The sequence below is a fragment of the Gymnoscopelus braueri genome, assembly GCF_963280865.1.
Source record: "Gymnoscopelus braueri genome assembly, chromosome: 19".
Taxonomy (NCBI): Eukaryota; Metazoa; Chordata; class Actinopteri; order Myctophiformes; family Myctophidae; genus Gymnoscopelus; species Gymnoscopelus braueri.
In genome coordinates this window covers 35,995,990-36,015,404 of record NC_137621.1, presented here as the reverse complement: position 1 = coordinate 36,015,404, position 19,415 = coordinate 35,995,990, and the positions used below count along the sequence as shown (strand labels likewise).

The 19,415-nt window shown below is 40.7% G+C and overlaps 2 protein-coding genes across 3 annotated transcripts; one reads left to right on the top strand and one right to left on the bottom strand.

Annotated features, from left to right (window-relative positions):
* Positions 1 to 911: 911 nt before the first annotated feature.
* On the bottom strand, positions 912 to 19,301 carry tnfaip2b (tumor necrosis factor, alpha-induced protein 2b). Of its 2 annotated transcripts, none has more exons than XM_080415195.1 (12): positions 18,975 to 19,301; positions 11,717 to 11,860; positions 10,462 to 11,107; positions 9,680 to 9,785; positions 9,039 to 9,158; positions 7,913 to 8,007; positions 7,465 to 7,557; positions 6,238 to 6,364; positions 5,752 to 5,871; positions 4,727 to 4,882; positions 3,016 to 3,137; positions 912 to 2,258 (listed from the first exon to the last, which is right to left on the bottom strand). In XM_080415195.1, exons 1-12 carry the CDS (start codon positions 19,132 to 19,134, stop codon positions 2,111 to 2,113), a joined length of 2,037 nt encoding a protein of 678 aa, XP_080271321.1. In that variant the 5' UTR covers positions 19,135 to 19,301; the 3' UTR covers positions 912 to 2,110. The 2 variants fall into 2 exon arrangements, with proteins under 2 accessions (XP_080271321.1, XP_080271322.1); XM_080415196.1 differs by lacking the exon at positions 18,975 to 19,301 and adding an exon at positions 14,383 to 14,477.
* LOC308075354 (saccharopine dehydrogenase-like oxidoreductase) lies at positions 16,799 to 18,968 on the top strand. Its single transcript, XM_080415197.1, has one exon. The coding sequence runs from the start codon at positions 17,133 to 17,135 to the stop codon at positions 18,522 to 18,524; it is 1,392 nt and encodes a 463-aa protein (XP_080271323.1). The 5' UTR covers positions 16,799 to 17,132; the 3' UTR covers positions 18,525 to 18,968.
* Positions 19,302 to 19,415: the final 114 nt, after the last annotated feature.

Genomic DNA, 19,415 nt, shown 5'->3' with positions numbered 1-19,415 from the left:
TAGATATTCATACACACTGTGCAGTGTGCACATAGATGGATATTTAGAAATTTGAATGGGGTCATCCCTGTTCCCCGGGTTCTATGTTGCCCATCTACCTTAGGGTTAGGGTTTAGGGTTAGGGTTAGGTTTAGGGGGAACACAGCACCTTGCTGTGTGCTGTGAGTAATGTACATACCTTGCCTTTTTCTTAGTATTGCTGCTATAGCCAAATAATTTTACAATTGTGTAACGTATAAAATATGTAAAAATACAAATCCTGAATCTTGAAGTCGAGGACAAATTACAAACACTCAAAGCAATTGAATAATCAACACCGACTTTACTCTTCTATTGAGACATTAGATTGTGTCAAAGGTCATGTCTCTCCTGTGTCACCTTTTCTTAATGAGATAAAGTGACAAACATGTCTTGTTTTTTAAATTCATAATTCAGATTATGTTATTATTTATTAAGTATTTTATTTTGAAAAGATGAACAATTTAATTGAACCGTTATCAATTTCATCATGTGTCTCGCTAGCCAATCACAGTGCTGAATAGAGTCAGCCAATAGAGTCAGCCAATCACAGTACAGCTAGGGGTGTACTAATGCTAGGGGTGTACTAATTATGAGCCAATCACAGTACAGCGAAGGGTGTACTAATGAGGTGTCCCAACCCCACTTATAGGGGCGCTACACCGCCCCAAAAAATTGTACTTTTGACTCCACTATATTTATAGGAAGGGAACCCCAGGACCCAAACTTACGAAAATGCATTATGATTTAACCATTTAAGCCTGAATTAAAAAATAGCAGACCTACAAGCTGAACCACGTTTCCATTCACGTCAGGCAATAAACTTGCATGACATAGGTAATCCATCCAATGCATTAAATGTCATTGCCAATTTAATCAAAGTCACATTATCATTGCATTTTAATGTATTTAATAGAAAAATATATGTCTACATAAGATATACTGTATGTCCGACTGTGAATGTATTGACAGCAGTTGGATAACACTGGTAACAACAGCTAATAACGCTGTATACTGAAAATACAATATAAAACTCAATACACTCACTGATGTTCAATACACTCACTGATGTTCATTTGAGCTGAACACGAGAAAAAGCACAAAGGATAAAAATAAAAATAAACATTTCACCAAACACAAAGGAGAGTGTACATAAGACCTGGACTCTTGTAGATTAACCACAACTTGCATTTTTAAATACTGTACTTAGCTTTTTTTAAATAATGTATTTTAACATTTTAGATACTGTGTTTAGCTGCCACTCATATTCACTACAACTTACATTAAGTTCAAGGTGTCTTGTTCAAGGACACATGGCTATAATAGGAAGTGAACCTATGGAGTTTTCCATTACTGGACATTTACCAGAAAGCTGTACCACACTCCCATCCCTGTAATCAATCAATTGATTGTTATAAGCACCTGCATATGTCCACTTAAAATTAGGGCTATTTCTAACGTTTCAATAAGCACTGTGCTTGACTGTAGTTCCCTTTTCCAGAAGGTGGCATTCCCTTTTCCTGTTCCAGGTCAGTATTTCAATAGCTTCATTTGATTGGCGCCGCAGCAGATTTGAACCGGAAACACATAAAAGTGTTGTGTTTCCAGTTCAAATCTGATGAGCCAACTACAATCATGCACAGAGCCTATTTGACAGCAAAAGCACTTTTCCCAGCCATGCTTTGGCCCCACTCTTTGCAATAAATGCAATGCATAATGTGCTGCTGTAATGTTGCTTGAGAAAGAGTACAGGGCACGGCTTCACACCTGCCTTATTATTTCCCCCACCTGCATACAGCATAGAAGAATATCAGGGTAAAGGTCCTTACACACCGGCGAATGTGGCGAATATACGCAAAATTCGGACTCGTTCCGAATAATTAAAAGACGCTTTTTCGCTTCGCTTTTCCGCTTTTTCGCGCCATGTACGCTTGCATTGACTTTATAAGGTTTTTAAAAAAAGCGTATTATTCGCACGAAAAAATCGCCCCGGTGTGTAAGGACCTTAAGAGCTAATCAGAGGCAGAGTGGGGTCAGTTCTTCACAGATTTTCGGTCGCATGTGCAACCATCATGGTTGCATTCTGGAGCCCTTATTTGATCAGTATTTTGGAGAAAAAAGGCTGGGCATCCTGATGATTGATTTCAGCCAAACTATCTTGAAAAGCGGCCTTCACCTTCTCCCTGTCGTTGTTGGATAGGTTGGTCTTCAATTTCAGCAGGGCAATGACGTGTTTGTCACTGTAGGTCAGAAAGAAACAGTTCAATTAAATTGTTAATCTTTTCAAAATAAAAGACTTAATAAATAATAACATAATCTGAATTATGAATTTAAAAAACAAGACATGTTTGTCACTTTATCTCATTAAGAAAAGGTGACACAGGTGAGACATGACCTTTGACACGATCTAAATGTCTCAATAGAAGAGCAGGGAGACAAAATACAACCGCCCCAATTGTATAAGTTATATTGTATTGACATACCATTACAGATTGGACAAAATTACATTTTAAAAATAATTAAATAGTGCTGCTTTAATCCCTGATAATTGAATCAGAAATGTAACATCATTTACTTATTTAAGCAGAGTGTACATATGTAAAGGAGATAATTATAAACATAAATTACAAAATATCTATGTCAGAAGTAGAAATTATTAATCATAGTAATAGTAAAGTAGTACAAAGTATTAGGAAAACAATTCCCACAATGGACAATATCTACAAGATTCTACATAAATAAACACAGATATATTTGGTGATGGTAGAAAAGGAGTGAGGACACTCACACAACAAAACATCTCTGTGTGCTCTATCATCTTTCCACTTTTCATATTTTGTTCCTTCACAATACCATTATAAATTCCACTTTTGTGATGTTTAGACACATGTTTAATTGCCATTTTGCACATTGTCAAACGTTATTGACAACTGACACACACCTTCCCCGGAAGTCAGAGAGGCCAGCAAAAGAAGTTCAACAGAATGTAAAGGTTACCTCAGGTCAGGGTAAAATGTTGCCAGTGATGCTACTTCCATCTGAATGGAAGGAAGGTCTTGGAGTTTCAGCACTTCTGCAATCTTGGGCAGAATGTCAGCCAGCCAATCCTCCCTGGAACCCTGTTAACAATAATGGCCTTCTTTAAACTCTGGTTCAAACTACTGCATGGTTATGATTGATGTCTCATCAGACATTCATCAAAAATGTACAATGTGACCTTGCATAGATAAATTGCTTGTGTGTGTGTGTGTGTGTGTGTGTGTGTGTGTGTGTGTGTGTGTGTGTGTGTGTGTGTGTGTGTGTGTGTGTGTGTGTGTGTGTGTGTGTGTGTGTGTGTGTGTGTGTGTGTGTCCACTCGTACAGTACGAGTGTGTGGGTATTGTATTACTGTAGGTCAGTCAGTGGATGCAGGCACTGCAGGAACAAACGCTGCAGCCAGCTCATGACCTCTGTCACATGTCTTCCTGTTTTAACCCCCTCTCCTGTCTACTCACTCTCCTGTCTCTACCCCCTCTCCCCCTCTTTTTTTAATGGAAATTAAACTAGAAATGCCTTAAAATCTATCCCTCAAGACCCCAAAGCAATGACATTGATCAAACCAACATGTTTTCATGAGCCATGATTCAAGATATTTTCTTATTGTATTGTTCTTACAGGACACAAGAGTAAAATGTGGTTTTGATTCCATAACATTATAGCAGCAATAATAAACAATAACAAAGAATAATAATAAAATAGCAGCAATAGTAATAAAGAAATAAAGCCTTTACATTTCATTTCATTGAGGTGCTTGAAGGCGCTGTGCGCATGGTTCCTACTTAAAGGTTTATCCATGTATGTGCACACTGTGCAGTTGTATCATCTTTATGTGTATGCATATTTTAAATTGTGTTTGTGTGTGTAGTCTTGATATGCAAAATGTCCTGTGCCCCAGCCAAAGTGTTGAAGATCGTGTACTTATTAAATATTCAGGCCAAACGCCTGCTTTGATGGTGATAGTTTCATTTCCTTATTGAGTATCAGTGTTAGTCTAACCCTGAAAGCTACTGTGTACAGCCATAACATCACTACTGCCAGCAGATCTCAGATCCAACTTCAACACCGAACTCAATAAGCTCCTGGGCCCCCCATGTACATTAAACAAGTACACAAGAATTCTATTGTTCTATTGTGAGGAGAATGTGTGTAAATCAGGCAACACCTCCCAATGCGTTCTGTGTGCCAAGAGCTTGATTTCTTGTCATTAAATGACGAGAAATCCAGCCTGCCTTCATTTATAGTTTTTCCAGTGCAAACTCTCAGCACATGGAATGAGAATCATTTCATGCGGATCAAAGTAGGTCACGCACATCCACACAGACACCCTGGTGCTGAACTAAAAACAAACAAGTCACACGAGCAAAAGACGCTCGAGTCTCAACATGTTTATCATGGCTTTTATCGTCTACTCTTACTTTTGATATCACCAACTTTGCTGACAACAGCAAAACTGACCATTCAGAGGAGCGTTCAACTTCAGAAAACTGGAAACCATGTTTGAACGATTCTATTAAAAAAAGTTTCTTTAAATAAAAACTAAATCTAGCTAACTCATTTTCACATCGATTATTCTTGTTTTAGTTTCAGTTTTATTTAACCGTAATAAATAATTGGCAAGGGGTTCCTCTACTGCCCCCACTTATTGTGTGATGTCAGTGTAATGTCTCACCACTTTAGAAAACAGCTCGTGAAGGCTGTGTCCATTTTCAGTCACAGTTCTGGCTGCCTGCTCTTGCTTCTCCTTGTTCTTCAGCTTGACCTTGTCTTTCAGAAGCCTTGTGACGTACTCCGATGTCACTTCCCTCTCCAGCCGTCCCATCAGCTCCTGCATTAAGTCGATCAATATTCAACCAAAAGATCAATAAGTCAAGTAAACATACAATAGGTCATAGAATCAATTAATCTTCCTTCCTTTTATTTTCAATGTACAGTATCTGATTGTCTGTCTTTCAGCAGTTGTTTCACAGTAAAGTTAGAATAGAGCGTAACAGGGGCCTAACATTAGTAGAAACGCAAGCTCCACCAATCAGAGACGTCGCTGCAACACGTTATGATTGTGGGTATTTCTCCATGACATTGCAAATAAAACATGTTTTTCTTAAAGCTAGATTGATTACATAAAGATGTGTGGCTTCTACGGGAGCATATAGCATTGTTTTACAACCAGGAGCCTCGTGGTAAGTCTACATTGGATTGTTACGACATTATATCTGATAATAAAATCCTCTATGATGAAAAGGAAAGGCATTGTGGCTCTGTTATAATGGGTATGTTAAGGCTCTTCTTTCAATTAAAATACAAATAGCAGCTGGACAACATATCTATTTGAACCGGCAACGGTTACCGTTGTAAGTAGAAGGTCTTGTCTAGCAACACTGGGCTTTACACCCATACACACATTTACATCCAGCCCTTGACTTTTGACAGTTCAGTAGCTCTACTAGAGCAGCCATGATAGATAAGAGCATCTTCTAAATGCCTAAATTGTAAATTGCAGCAGTCTGTGATTGGGATGCTTAAGTGTCTCTCAATGATAGCTGTTGAGGGAGGGGAAAGCACTATTACGTCCAAAACCTCTCTCCCTGATTTTCCAAGTTGATTCAAACCAGCGATTTCATTGTTGCATTGTTGTTTTCCATGTTTTAAATTTAAACTGTTTCATTTTCTAAAATAGCAGATGCAAGTTTTATCTACCTGATGACAGAACTCGTTCAGCCCCTTGAGATCCTGAATACGTTTTTCCACACTGTTCAGCAGCTCCTCAAACAAAGGTCTATTCAGCCATTCACTGGTTCCCAGTTTTCTGTACTGAGGCTGTGTGTTTGAGGGGGTTCAAAAAGACATTGGATATGTTAGTTCAATGTTAGTAATTAGAATAGATAATAGAAGAATAGACAATAGATCATGTAAATCGTAAATGAGATCTCTTTCTATTTATTTTAAATATTGGAGTGTTGCTTTTTCCTAAGGGTAACATTGAACTTAATACAAAGAACTCAGTAAAATGTAGGTACATCTTTAGACTCTCAAGAGTGAAATTAACTAATTTGACTGTGCAGCCTGCACCTATACCTAGTCTACATTGGAGGTGTAGCTTTGCACAAATTCCTGTACATTTGCTACACATTCTGAAAAAAGCAATTCTGAAAACTCAGACAGAATTGCTGAAAATATAAATACCTTTAGGTCCTTGTGCATGGGGCTCAGTAAGTATGCATATCCTGATTCTTTCATAGCAGTCAGAGTTGACAAACAGTTTTCCCTTACTTCCTCTGGGAAGAGACTTGTTTTCTTAATGATGTAGTCCCTGCACAGAGGTAGACATCACAGTTCAATGGCTATAATACAATATTGTGAAAATGACTGATAACCATTAGGGCAATACAACAGGTAGCTGACCAATCAGTGCAATAGTGTGCTTAACTGTCACTTTGAGCTAAAGTGGCTACATCATACTTGCTGCAGAATTCACCAGGTACAGTATATATTATGGAAAATAAGAAGGAAGTCCGCACACTGTTCAGAAGCTCCAAGAAACTCACTTTTTTATTTTTGCAACGTTTCGACCTTCTAGGTCTTCATCAGGCAAAAAAGCTGATTTGCCTGATGAAGACCTAGAAGGTCGAAAATAAAAAAAGTGAGTTTCTTGGAGCTTGAGAACAGTGTGCGGACTTCCTTCTTCTTTTCCTTGATTCTTCCCTTGATGTCCAGCACCTGGCCTAAATACAGGCGTGGGATGTGCACACAATCTTCTCTTTGAACAGTATATATTATTCCATTTATATGTTGATCAAATGCTATTTACTACTCCTTCACTTTGTGTCTAAATAACAGTTATTCGCATGCAAAGATTTTGTGCATTTAAAGAAGGATAATAGTCATTTGGTCCCCACTCGTTTGGGGTACTTTTTTGGGGTACCCATGCTAAGTACCAGGAGCAGTGGTCACCATGGGCGTAGTGTCTGCGGAGCAGTTAGGGGTTAAGTGTCTTTCTCATGGACACTTCGACACACAGTCCGGGGCCTGCATGCAAAACAGGAACCTTCTGTTTTGCAGGCGGCCTCTCTACCCATTCAGCTATTTCGCCCCTCATCACACTAAACCAACTGTTCTTTGCCAACTACAGGCAAGAAATTTGCCCTCCGCACTGATTGATGGTTGAGTTAGATACTTGGCACACATCAAACTAGGCCACACCAACATGGCTTGAAATCTAAGCTAGAGACAAGTATAATGCATAATTTCCCAAATGTGACTAGCTGTGTCAAATTACAATGGACGATGGATGAGCTGCCTCCTTTTTGAAAACACATTTTCTTGCAATGGTCTAAATAGAGCATTTTGTTTTCATGGAATATCAATTCATTCTTGTATTTCTGAGGATACAAATGATTTTATGACACATACCTAAATTGTTCTACACAGATGAGGTTTGCCATCATTACAGGCTTGCTGTTTGCAGAGGTTCCCTTGATTACATCCTCGTGGAACTTCTTAAAACTGTAATAAATTAAAAGGACACTTAAAAGTTACTTGTTAATATCAGTATAATTCTCTCTGCAACCCTCCCCCACACACACACACACACACACACACACACACACACACACACACACACACACACACACACACACACACACACACACACACACACACACACACACACACACACACACACACACACACACACACACACACACACTGCTTTATAAATATGGGATGTTTTAAAGGATGACCATATGCCTGTTAAATATTACTATTAAATAAAGTCAAGGAATCAATAAAATCTTCACCACTTGTGAATATTGCTACAGTATATATAGTAAATGTTATGTTAGATACAGTATAACATTACCTTTGTAGGAAGTCTTCAAGAAGGCACATTACCGCCAGGGCCTTCTGCTGGTCTCCTAAATAAACTTCTGCTGACCGCATGGTACCATTGAGACACTAAATTCAGAAGAATACGAAGGATTATGAAAACTACAACAACATCCAGGTAATACAGTATTCAAACCAACTCCTATGTCAGAAAACAAATTTCCAATCTTCAGAGAAAGATAATGCTGTGCATGTTTGTCAATCTAAAAATGAGAAGATTAGACTGATTCCAGTTCTTGATAAGCTGATATTGTGGGGAGACATTTTTGTTAGAAAACAGAGACATAAAAAAAAAGCTTTGTACCTTTTTCTAAGCCCATAACTCCTACTTCCTAATTTCTGGTATTTCTTTCCAGTATTATAGGAGTATTGTTTTAGCCATCTCACCCATGTGTTCCTTACTATTATTTATCATATTTTTCCGGAAACTGAAGTTTAGTGGTTGCACTCGTGAAATGCATCACTCTTATTGTAAGTAGGATCAATAATGGCACTAATCTGAGTTCTACCTTGAGCCTGTCTCCTCAATACTTCATCAACTGTGGCCCTAACTAGGGATGTAGCGATAGGGAAATGATGGGCCTATACTAATGCTGATGTTTAAAGTAACAATTTGGCCGAATAACGGTTGCCATTGTTTTTGTTGTTATTCCTTCCCCTTTTTGTGCCACAAACAAATAAATCTTCATTATAAAAACAGTTTGAAATGTTTCATCGCTTCATCACACTATCTTTTAGTAAGCACAAAATGTATCTTATAGATTTATGACACAACAGAAACAACATCAGCCTATGGCATCGGTGAATGTTACTTGCCAATAAGCCGATGACAGTCAACAAAGCGAGTATCAGCCGGTAACGATGTTTGACTGATTAATCAGTGCATCCCTACTTGCATACCACCTGATATCAGTATACCTGTAGTATAGCACACTTATTATACTTACAGTACTTGCATCTGTATAACTTAGGTTAACTTCTCCTTACTTTTTGTCTTTTATCGTGATATCGATATTTTTGTCTTTTATCGTGATTTAATGCATTGAGACAAACTCCAAACTGTGGCCAAAAAAAAGTATTGAATCTTGAGCATTCTCTACCTGAACTACATCGATGGCCAATGGACTTGAGTAATATTCCTCAAACTCAGGCTTATCTCCTTTCATCCATGCTTCTACCTCTTTCTTCAGAATCAGTTTGATGAGCTTCTGCACCTTCACCTAGACACAAGTTCACATGCACACACAAACACAGGATTAGTTAGTTAGCCATAAAAAGGTTTCTCTCTCGCATGCGCGCGCGTACACACACACACACACACACACACACACACACACACACACACACACACACACACACACACACACACACACACACACACACACACACACACACACACACACACGCAGCAAAACTGTGCTCCTAACAGTCTTCAAATTGTTTTTTAATAGTTGTTATTGTTTATTCAAAACAGCTTCAGGAATTCCATTTAACTTTTATTCCTCATGGGATTCACCACTCATATGGAGCTTGCAGTACAGACAAGCTTATACTCTTTCCCAGCTTACAACATTCCATGAGCCCTCTAATTATAATAGCTATATCTCATCATGGATGGAATATATTAACTGATGAGAATCGATTGTATTACTCACTCATACAACACCTGCTTAAAAAACAACAATTAACAATCTACCTCTCCCTGACGTACTGCATATAGATCAAGCTATCTCTGATTTACCTGTGAGTTGGTAAGATATTGCTCCTCCATCGGTTTGTACACTTTCTCAGACAACAGCTTCCCCAATGCCTCACAGTTGATGTCTTTCTCATATTGTTTAAGTATACTGGCACAGAGAGAGAAAGTCAGTCACATTAGCACGCTCCCTAATCTTTATGATGATTTTAAAGATAAAGTGATATTTCTTGTTAAAAATAAAGCTTTCAATAGCTCTACATTCTGATAGCAATCATTTATGTGGAATGTCTGTTCAGTAACAGTGGTCTCCCTTAGCTCTGATCCATAGTGTTGGACCAGAGCTAAGTCTCCCTGTCTTTCCAGCATTTTAGAAAATGCATTTTCAGGCCGGATAAAATAGGTGTCTAAATAGGTGATTTTTTAATTTTTAACTTTTTCTGTTAATATTAAAGAGCTGGAGATATCATGGGAAGACCTAGCCTGACACTCAGCCTGAATTTTCATTTCGTTTCACTCCATTATGCGAGGCTAGCGATTCAGGGGGTGGAGACAGGCTATGGAAGACCCGTTATCCTCAAACAAAACATTAGTTTGGTTTATAGCAAGCATTATGATCAGAATAGAGCTTTAACTTTTTAATAATAATAATAATAATAATAATAATAAAAATAATAATAATAATAATAATAATAATAATAATAATAATAATAATAATAATAATAATAATAAATGTAATAATAATAATAATAATAAAAATAATAATAATAATAATAAAACTTTTGTTTTAACCCAAAAATTGTAAGCCACACATGTAGGCTACTTACTTTGGATAGTAATCGTTCATCCAACGCAGGACATGAGCGCAGTCATTCTCGTTGAGCACAAAGTCTGCGATCTTGCTCAGCCTGGAGCTGAAGTCCTGGTGGTACAGCCTGGCGAAGTGGTTACAAATATCAATCTCCACCGGATAGCAGTCCCTCAGGACCTCCACCACCCTCTGGAGGTCTTCTTTGATCCTCTTCCCCTTCCCATCTATCTCCATCTGAACAGACGACCGCCCCTCCGCCTGATCCACCACAGAACCAGCCGCGTCCATTCGCTCTTCCACGGTCGTCTGGAGCGTGGTATCCAGTCGTCGTCTCCAGCGACTCGGTCTCCATGCCGGGGAAGTCTGGCTTCTCCTCTCCGCTGAAACCCACCTCTTGTCCTGCTCCGCTTCCTGGAGAAGAGCTTTCACGGCGGACTTTAAAACCTCCACGCCTTCCTCCTTCGCCGGGTCGAGGGACTCCCTCAGAGCCTGGGTCACACACCCGAGGAGGGTCTTGTGGTCTTCGGCGAGTTGATCTACTTGATCTTTCGGACATTCGAGCGGGTCCGTCCCCCCGAACAGACGCTCTTCTCTGTCGATCAGCTGCTTTCCAGCTTCCGACAGACGGAGATGCTCCAGGTTCTGCTCAAATGAGATTTCATCTGAAGAGGAAAGCAAATTAGAATGTCAATTTCCCCAAAAGTTGTAACCGTTTGGCAGTGGTGGAAAGTAACTAAGTAAATTTACTCAAGTAGGCTACTGTATAAGTACAATTTTGAGGTATTTTTTTTACTTTACTGGAGTATTTCCAAGGCAAATATTGCACTTTTACTCCACTACAATTATTTGAAAACTTTAGTTACTAGTTACTTTGTAGTTTTCGATTATTATTACAAAACATACATTAACCACTTCAGCCCTACTTTGGCTATTTGGCTAAATGGCCGATCTACAAGCTCACAATGCGTTGCATCGCTACGCATTGTGAGCTTTATGTAGCTCGCTCGGCTATTTATTTTCAAAAGATTTTAATACATTTTATACATATGATATGATAACTTGTGAAACGGGACATTCTGCATAATGAGTACTTTCTCCTTTTGGTACTTTAAGTACATTTTGATACAATACTTTTGCACTTTTACACAAGTACATTTTGAATTCCGGATTTCTACATTGCAGTATTGATACTTTTACTTAAGTAAAACAATGTAGTACTTTTTCCACCACTGCAGTTTGGGCATTAGTGTAGTGTAGTAGGCTTCTCTCACCTCGGTGTGTCTCAACAGCGTCTGTTGCATTAGTAACATTGGAACTGGAACTCGTTTTCGTGTTTCGTCTCAGTTGTTTAGGCAGTCTGAAAAAGTTTCCTCCTTTAGTTTTCCCGTTATGTTGCGGCGGAAGGGTCATTTGTCCTGAGATGGATGGATTGATAGAGATAGATAGATAGATAGATAGATAGAATAAGTAGGCTATCTATGGATGACAAAGAAGACGAGTCCTCACGGTTCTTGGGCTTTAGATCTTCTGCAACCACAACACCCAACGATCATTCATTGGCCTAAATGTAAAGTGCAGTATTTGAATGAGCATTTAGTAAAGCATTTTCCTTGGGGGTGTATGCAACCAGAAATCAAAGTGGAAGTTGAATAGAGCAGCCTGCTTTTATTCGAGTCTGGTCATGCCTTTCAAAGACATGGCGTTGTTTTTCCATGACTGCGTTCTGGACCCTCCTCCCTGCAGCTACCCCCATTTCGGGGAGCTCTCCAATCTTATGGGAAATTCTAGCTGGAGAACTCCTAACCTAACGCAGAGCTAGGGAAATTCCAAAGGTCAATAAAACAAGATCCTGTGTTAATTGGGAGTGTGACCCGATTGTCATTTGATTATTAGGCTATTGTCGTTTATTCTGTATTACATTCACACAGACTAAACAGCTTGAAAACATTATTACAGACACTGAACTGTCATAAGGGCACAGTAACCAAATTTCAATCTGAATTTCAGTATTTGAGCAGTTCGATCAAGTACTCAATTATAGATGATATTCCAAAGCCAGTAGTTCACCTAAAAGACTTGTGCTTAATAAACATACTGGAATAACACTTGCAAAAATGTTGAGTGATATCATACCCCACTTATTTCGCAGTGCATGCAGTGACTAACATTGTGAACCTTAAAGGAGCTACACCATGAATTTTTTTTTTTTTTTTTTTTTTTAATATCATATGGTGTATGTCCCTCAAACCTTTTTCAAAAGGTTTGAGCCTAAATCATCACTCAGATATACCCCACCCCCAATTCCACCAAGTGTTTGAGGTGCCTGTTTCACCCACTTCCGGGGGGCGGAGCCAAAATCAGAGCCCGAAGTATTTGTTCGTAGACCCCCACTTAGGGGGGGTAGAAAAAGTTTCGGAGCGATTCGGGCACTTTTCATTTAACATTGGGTTTGCCATCAATAATGTTTGTGACCTCATAAACATTTCTGGAAATCCATGAAATGAGAAGGAATGACTGAATTAAAAAAAAAACATTTTTTGGGGTACAAGAGACACTGGGGACCCCAAAAAATACAAAAAAACAAGAAAAAAGTGATTTTCATGGTGTAGACCCTTTAACCAATTAACTAATTAACAACACCGATCTGCATTAATCAACTCCTGGCAGCACTAAGAGTCCAGAAACTCTTCTGTGCCAGTGCTGAAGCAATTTGTTTTATAAGCTAGCAATCCTCTGAGCTGAGTGTCTGCTTTAATTTTACACTATTATTGTACCCTGCATGGTGTTTGGGGTGTGGGGCTATCCGTTCATCGTTTTCATGTTTTATTTTGTATTGGATGTCTCTTCTACCAAACAATCACGCTGCACTGTTTGGTCTTTTTGTAGAGACAGATACAGATATACAGATATGATTCCCAACTTCAGTTTGAGTGAATTTTGTATGTTGTAAGCACATATATTATTGTGTATCTGCACATTTTTCAGTTTCAGTGTTCCAATGTCTTAATGTAGGCTACTGTGTGGATGAAGTGTGTGGTTGTGGGTTACCTTCACAACAATGAAAGAAGTTGAACACAGCAAAGCTACTCTCAAGAGAAATATAGTTTGCTCTTCTTTTACTTAGGAAATGTAGTTCAAACTAGTTTGTAAAATAATATGATCATAACAGCAGAGGATTCAGCTTGGCTCAAGAGTAGATCAAGTAATGTCAGGAGGAGAAATCGGAATAAAATTAAAAAGCCTTTATTATGGCATGTCTATAAAAAATGGTGGTACAGGTTTCGCCCGTTTGTCTTTGAGCCTCGATGAAGATCGACAGGACGAAACATGTTGGCATGTTTTGTTACCAAACCTTTTCAATTTGATCCTCCTACTGACATTTCTTGGGTGCTTGGGACTTATTTTGTACAGTGAATAGATTAATTTCTAAGTTACTTAGGTTTACTTGGTTTTAAAGGTCACACACATTTTAAATGCTATATTTGAATCCACAACTTATATTTCAAAGAGAATGGATTCAAATACTACATTCCTGAACACTGAACCACTTAGGAGTTACAAAGACCCATTTGTTACAAAGTTACAAAGGGGGCTTACAAATATTAGATGATGTACAGTGTCTTGATATTTCTAACACTTATCATAAAAATGCCTATGTACAAGTCAAACAAACACACACAGCCAACTTCAAGAATAAAGACCTCTCAACTGTTGTCAACAAGGCTATGTACAAGTATGCACTGACCTCATTATGTGCATTTGAAGCACCACAAACTAGCTTCATAGTGAACTGTACAACATCCTCACCAATGGCAGTGCATGCACACAACACATTAATTTCACATTCATGCACGTTACAAAAACACAATTATTTAAGTTCATTATTATTATGATGAAATCAAACAGGATTAAATGTGGATTATTGAGTTATTCTTACCTCTATGCCCACCTAATCTGAAAGGAAGACAGCTCTTAATTGTCAAACACATTGTTCTCAAAAACAGAAGTAAAGAACACCTTTGCATACTCTAAGACCACTTAAATACGGAAGAGATTATGACGTGACAACAAGCCTTTGATGCAAGGATGTTGGTTAAGATATGTTTGGTGCCTGGCTACAAGATTATGCTCTGTTTTAGTTTCATTTTCACATTGCCACATGGGAAATTCGGTTGTTACAAAATATATATTGTAACAACCGAACAGTGCATCGCCCGAGCCAGGATCGAACCCAAGACCCACAGCTCACCATTCCGGCCAACAACCCCCTGTGCCAAGAAAGCTAGCTCTCTTGGTGGAGGGAGTTATGGCAAGATATGGGGACGCTAAACTCTCCCCACGGCTCGAATCCAAGCGCGCCCTCGCACTTCACTTCACTCCAGTGACGCTTCACTCTTGAGTCCCTCATGCGAGCAACACGCCACTACTGACACACACACACACACACACACACACACACACACACACACACACACACACACACACACACACACACACACACACACACACACACACACACACACACACACACACACACACACACACACACACACACACAATGAATACAGTTCTGTTATATACATATATATAACAGAAAAACAAGTGTTTTGACGTGAAGAAGTTGGTTGGTGGTCGGGGAAATACATTGAACAGTGATGACTAAGACATAAAAAGCTCTGTTTCAGTTTGATTTCTGTCAAGCAAAAGGCCCCAAGCACGCACGCACACGCACACGCACACGCACACGCACGCACACACATAAACACTGCCAGTGCAGTCAGATAAAGGGAAAACAGCCAGTTACAAAGTGCATGTAAAGCAGAGCATTGTTACATACAAAACAAAAGATGGCATATTTGTCGAACATAGCGGACAACAATCATGGGTAAAGGAAACAACGCCTCCTCCAAATTGAGCGGCTTCCTATAATAGCTGATATTGAGCAGTACCTTGCTAATTGTTTAGCCCTCCTTTTGGAGAGGCCGACCATTTGCAGGCCCCTCACAACCAACTTTGGTAGACTACCAAAGATAAAAACCAAAAGTTAAATCTGTAGCCTAGCTGAGAGATGGTCTGGCTCTAGCTGATGATATTTTAGCACTTTGGTTAGGAAGGCTTCCTCTAAGCTGTAATCAAAAGTACAGCCGACCTCGAGAATGAACACCTCCCTATGGTTTTCATAAACAACAATGACATCAGGGGTGTTAGCTGAAATGTTAGAGAACACAGAATCATCATGCTCGGCTTCACAGTAGAATGCTTATACAGCATGATGGAGGACCTGAAAATAGAAGTGCTATCTTTTGATATCAAATCCACTATTCTGTCATGCCTACTTATGTAGAGTCCCCTGTATACATGGCACCCATTTAAGATGTGGGACACACACACACACACACACACACACACACACACACACACACACACACACACACACACACACACACACACACACACACACACACACACACACACACACACACACACACACACACACACACACACACACACACGCGCGCGCACACGCACACGCACACGGCACACCAATACCAATGTCTGTGAAAGGGAATTCACAGACAATTGTGTACTTTGCAAAACATTACACAAAGCATCATGCGGTATATCATATTATGTTTTACACCAGAATGATAGAACGTGGGTTTTCACTTCCCTAAAAAAAATGGAGAAGCCAGATAGGTATTTTACCAATGGTGTAGCAAGATTGTGTGAACTTGTCAACTTGAAAGCAAACTCTTGATAGATACCAAAAACAGCATGTGAAGTTCAGTTTTCATGGAGTTGATTTATCACATGCAACATAGCAGTCAATACAGCTGGTAGCAATATTGCAGGCAGTGAAATGCTTGTTATTCTTGATAAGAAAAAAATAAAATAGGAAAAAATACAAATAGAATGAAAAAATCACACCCAGTGTGAAGTGGGCGGTGTGGTCGCAGTGGTCATCACAGTGATGGAAGTTCACTTAAAGAAAAGTAATATTGTGGACCAACCATTGTACACCCCTAACTTTAAAAAAAACATAAATGTGTTTTTTTTAAGTGCATAGTCCTATTTATAGGGCTATGCACATGTGTCATGTGTTCACTAGCCAATCACAGTCCTGAATAGTCCTGAATTGGCCACCATAGTGTACAATGGTGGCCAATCACGGTGCAGGGTTAGGGGGGTACAATGGTGGCCAATCACAGCGCAGGGTTGGGGGGGTTACAATAGGTGGGGGGGGGTACAATGGTGGCCAATCACAGTGCAGCGAATGTCGATGTCCAAACCTCACATATAGTGCATAGTCCTATTTACAGGGCTATGCACATGTGTCATGTGTTCACTAGCCAATCACAGTCTGAATAGACTGTGATTGGCCAATCACAGTGCAGGGGGTACACTGGTGGCCAATCACAGCGCAGGGTTGGGGGGGTGCAATGGGTGTCGATGTCCAAACCTCACATATAGGGGCGGTTTCACCGCCCAAAAAGTCAAGAATAATAAAGGAGGAGGGGGCAGTGGGACAGAGAGAGGGAGAGTGAGAAGGGGAGCGAGGGAGGGAAAGAGCCTATTTCACCCACACAATAACCCTGCTAATGCTGGGTACCTAAACATGCTGGTCACTTCACGACACGTTGTCAGCGCAATAACCCAGATGATATATACAAGCCCATATGCCCATATATGGACTGGACGTGCCCGACATCAGCGCAAATCTGCATATACGGTATATACATGGATATGCACCCATATATTGAAGTGTTGAGAGTGCCTTTAGTCAAATACACCATGGCGACTGAAATATCTAATCGACCATATCACATCATCATATTCGGTGCCTCTGGGTTTACTGGCCAGTTTGTGGTGGAAGAGGTCGCCCGATGCACCTCCGAACGTTCCACCGACTCTCTCAAATGGGCCATAGCCGGAAGAAGCTGGGAGCGTCTGGAAGGGGTATTAAATCAAGCTGCAGAGAGGCTGCATATGCCACAGTTGAGAACCGACATTGAAATAATTGTTGCAGATGTGTCCAATGAAGAATCACTGGCCATGATGTGCCAACAAGGGGTGGTAATTCTCAACTGTGTGGGACCATACAGATTCTATGGAGAGCCAGTGGTGAAAGCCTGCATTGAGAATGGCGCTCACTGCATAGACATCTGTGGGGAACCTCACTTTTTGGAGCGTATGCAGCTGGTCTATCACAGTAAGGCCATGGATAAAGGAGTGTATGTGATTGGCAGTTGTGGGTTTGACTCGATCCCGGCAGACATGGGCATTCTTTACACTCAGCAACAGTTCAAAGGAACACTGACAGCGGTGGAGAGCTTCTTGACCATCACCACTGGACCCGAGGGGGCCGTCGGCCACGATGCGACCTGGCAGTCAGCCATCTACGGCTTCTCAGACAGCCACGCTCTACGCCAACTGAGGAGAAAGTTTAACCACAAACCCATGCCTGTCGTGGGAGCCAGAGTTAAAATGAGGGGCTCTGTGTTCTTCAGTAAGGAAATTAAGCAGTATGCCATCCCTTTCATGGGCTCTGACCCCTCTGTAGTTAAGAGAACCCAGCGACATCTTTATGATGAAGAAGAACATTCACCAGTTCAGTACAGTGCCTATGTTGGGGTTGGTGGTCTATTCTCGCTCGTTAAGCTGTTCTGCGCTGGCCTGTTCTTCAGGCTCATGGTCACACTCAGCCTGGGAAGGAAACTCCTCACTATGTTTCCATCATTCTTCTCTTTTGGATTTTTCTCCAAAGCTGGTCCAACTATGAAGCAGATGGAGGACACGTATTTCAGTCTTATATTCTTTGGGGAGGGCTACTCAGAGGGACAAGACAACTCACAGGGTCACCCCAATGCCAAGATCTGCACTCAGGTCATAGGTCCAGAGCCTGGCTATGTTGCCACACCAGCAGCTATGGTCCAGGCAGCAGTCACCTTGTTGTATGAAGGGCATTCACTCCCAGGAAGGGGAGGAGTGTACACTCCAGGTGCTGCCTTCTGTAATACCGGCCTCATCGACCGCCTCAATGACCATGGCATTACGTTCTCAGTCAGGAGCTACTCATAACCCTCCAGCGGTAGCCATTTTAGAAGTCCCACCATCCTGCATCAACCCAACTCTCCATCGTCTGAATGAATTAAGTATGACTCCACATTTGGGCAAGGCTTTACTGCGATCACAGCCCCATTGAATTCCATTATAAAATGTAAGAAATAGTGAATAAAAAATGTGTTGGTACTTCTGTGGCCTACTGGCAGCGTGCATACAAAGTTTGGCACTCATTGGTCCAGCGGTTTGTGAGATCAGCTCCAGACAGACAGCTAGCCTCATGCAGAGCCACAAAATGCATGGAGGTACTAAGTTGGCCTACTGGCAGTGTGCACAAGAAATGTAGTGCTGACCTGTCCAGCTGTTTGCGAGGTTAGAAAGACACACACGCTCAAGGTCACAACTACACACACAAAGAACACACATGCACATAAATCCACAAAGATGTGTCCCCAGTAACTCACTCACCCAAAACAAAGTCCCAGGATGTTGATGTAGATGCTCTTCCAGGACTCAGAGTCTGGAATGCCCCCATGTGATGGTCACCTGGTGTGGCCCACCCAGCTCTCTTCTTCCCAGAAGGGTCGCATGCACCTGTGTCCCCGAAACAAAGTCCTTCCTTGCACATCGATACTCACAGAACTGTCTTTAGCGCTGTTGTTGGGGAGTGTGCGTGCATCACTTAGGACACACTGATTGGTGCAGTGGTTTCACACTTGTCCGAACAGTGTCACGTCTCTTTGGTAATTCGGCAAGTAAAAGGCGGCCGGCCCCAAGACGTCGCAGGACCTAGGCTGTCCCCAAGTGGACAGCCATGAACCATCTGGAGCACCTTGGGAGGAAGGCAGCGAGGCACCAAGAGCAGATCAAGAACATTGATCAAGGAAATATCCTCTGAATTAACTTTTG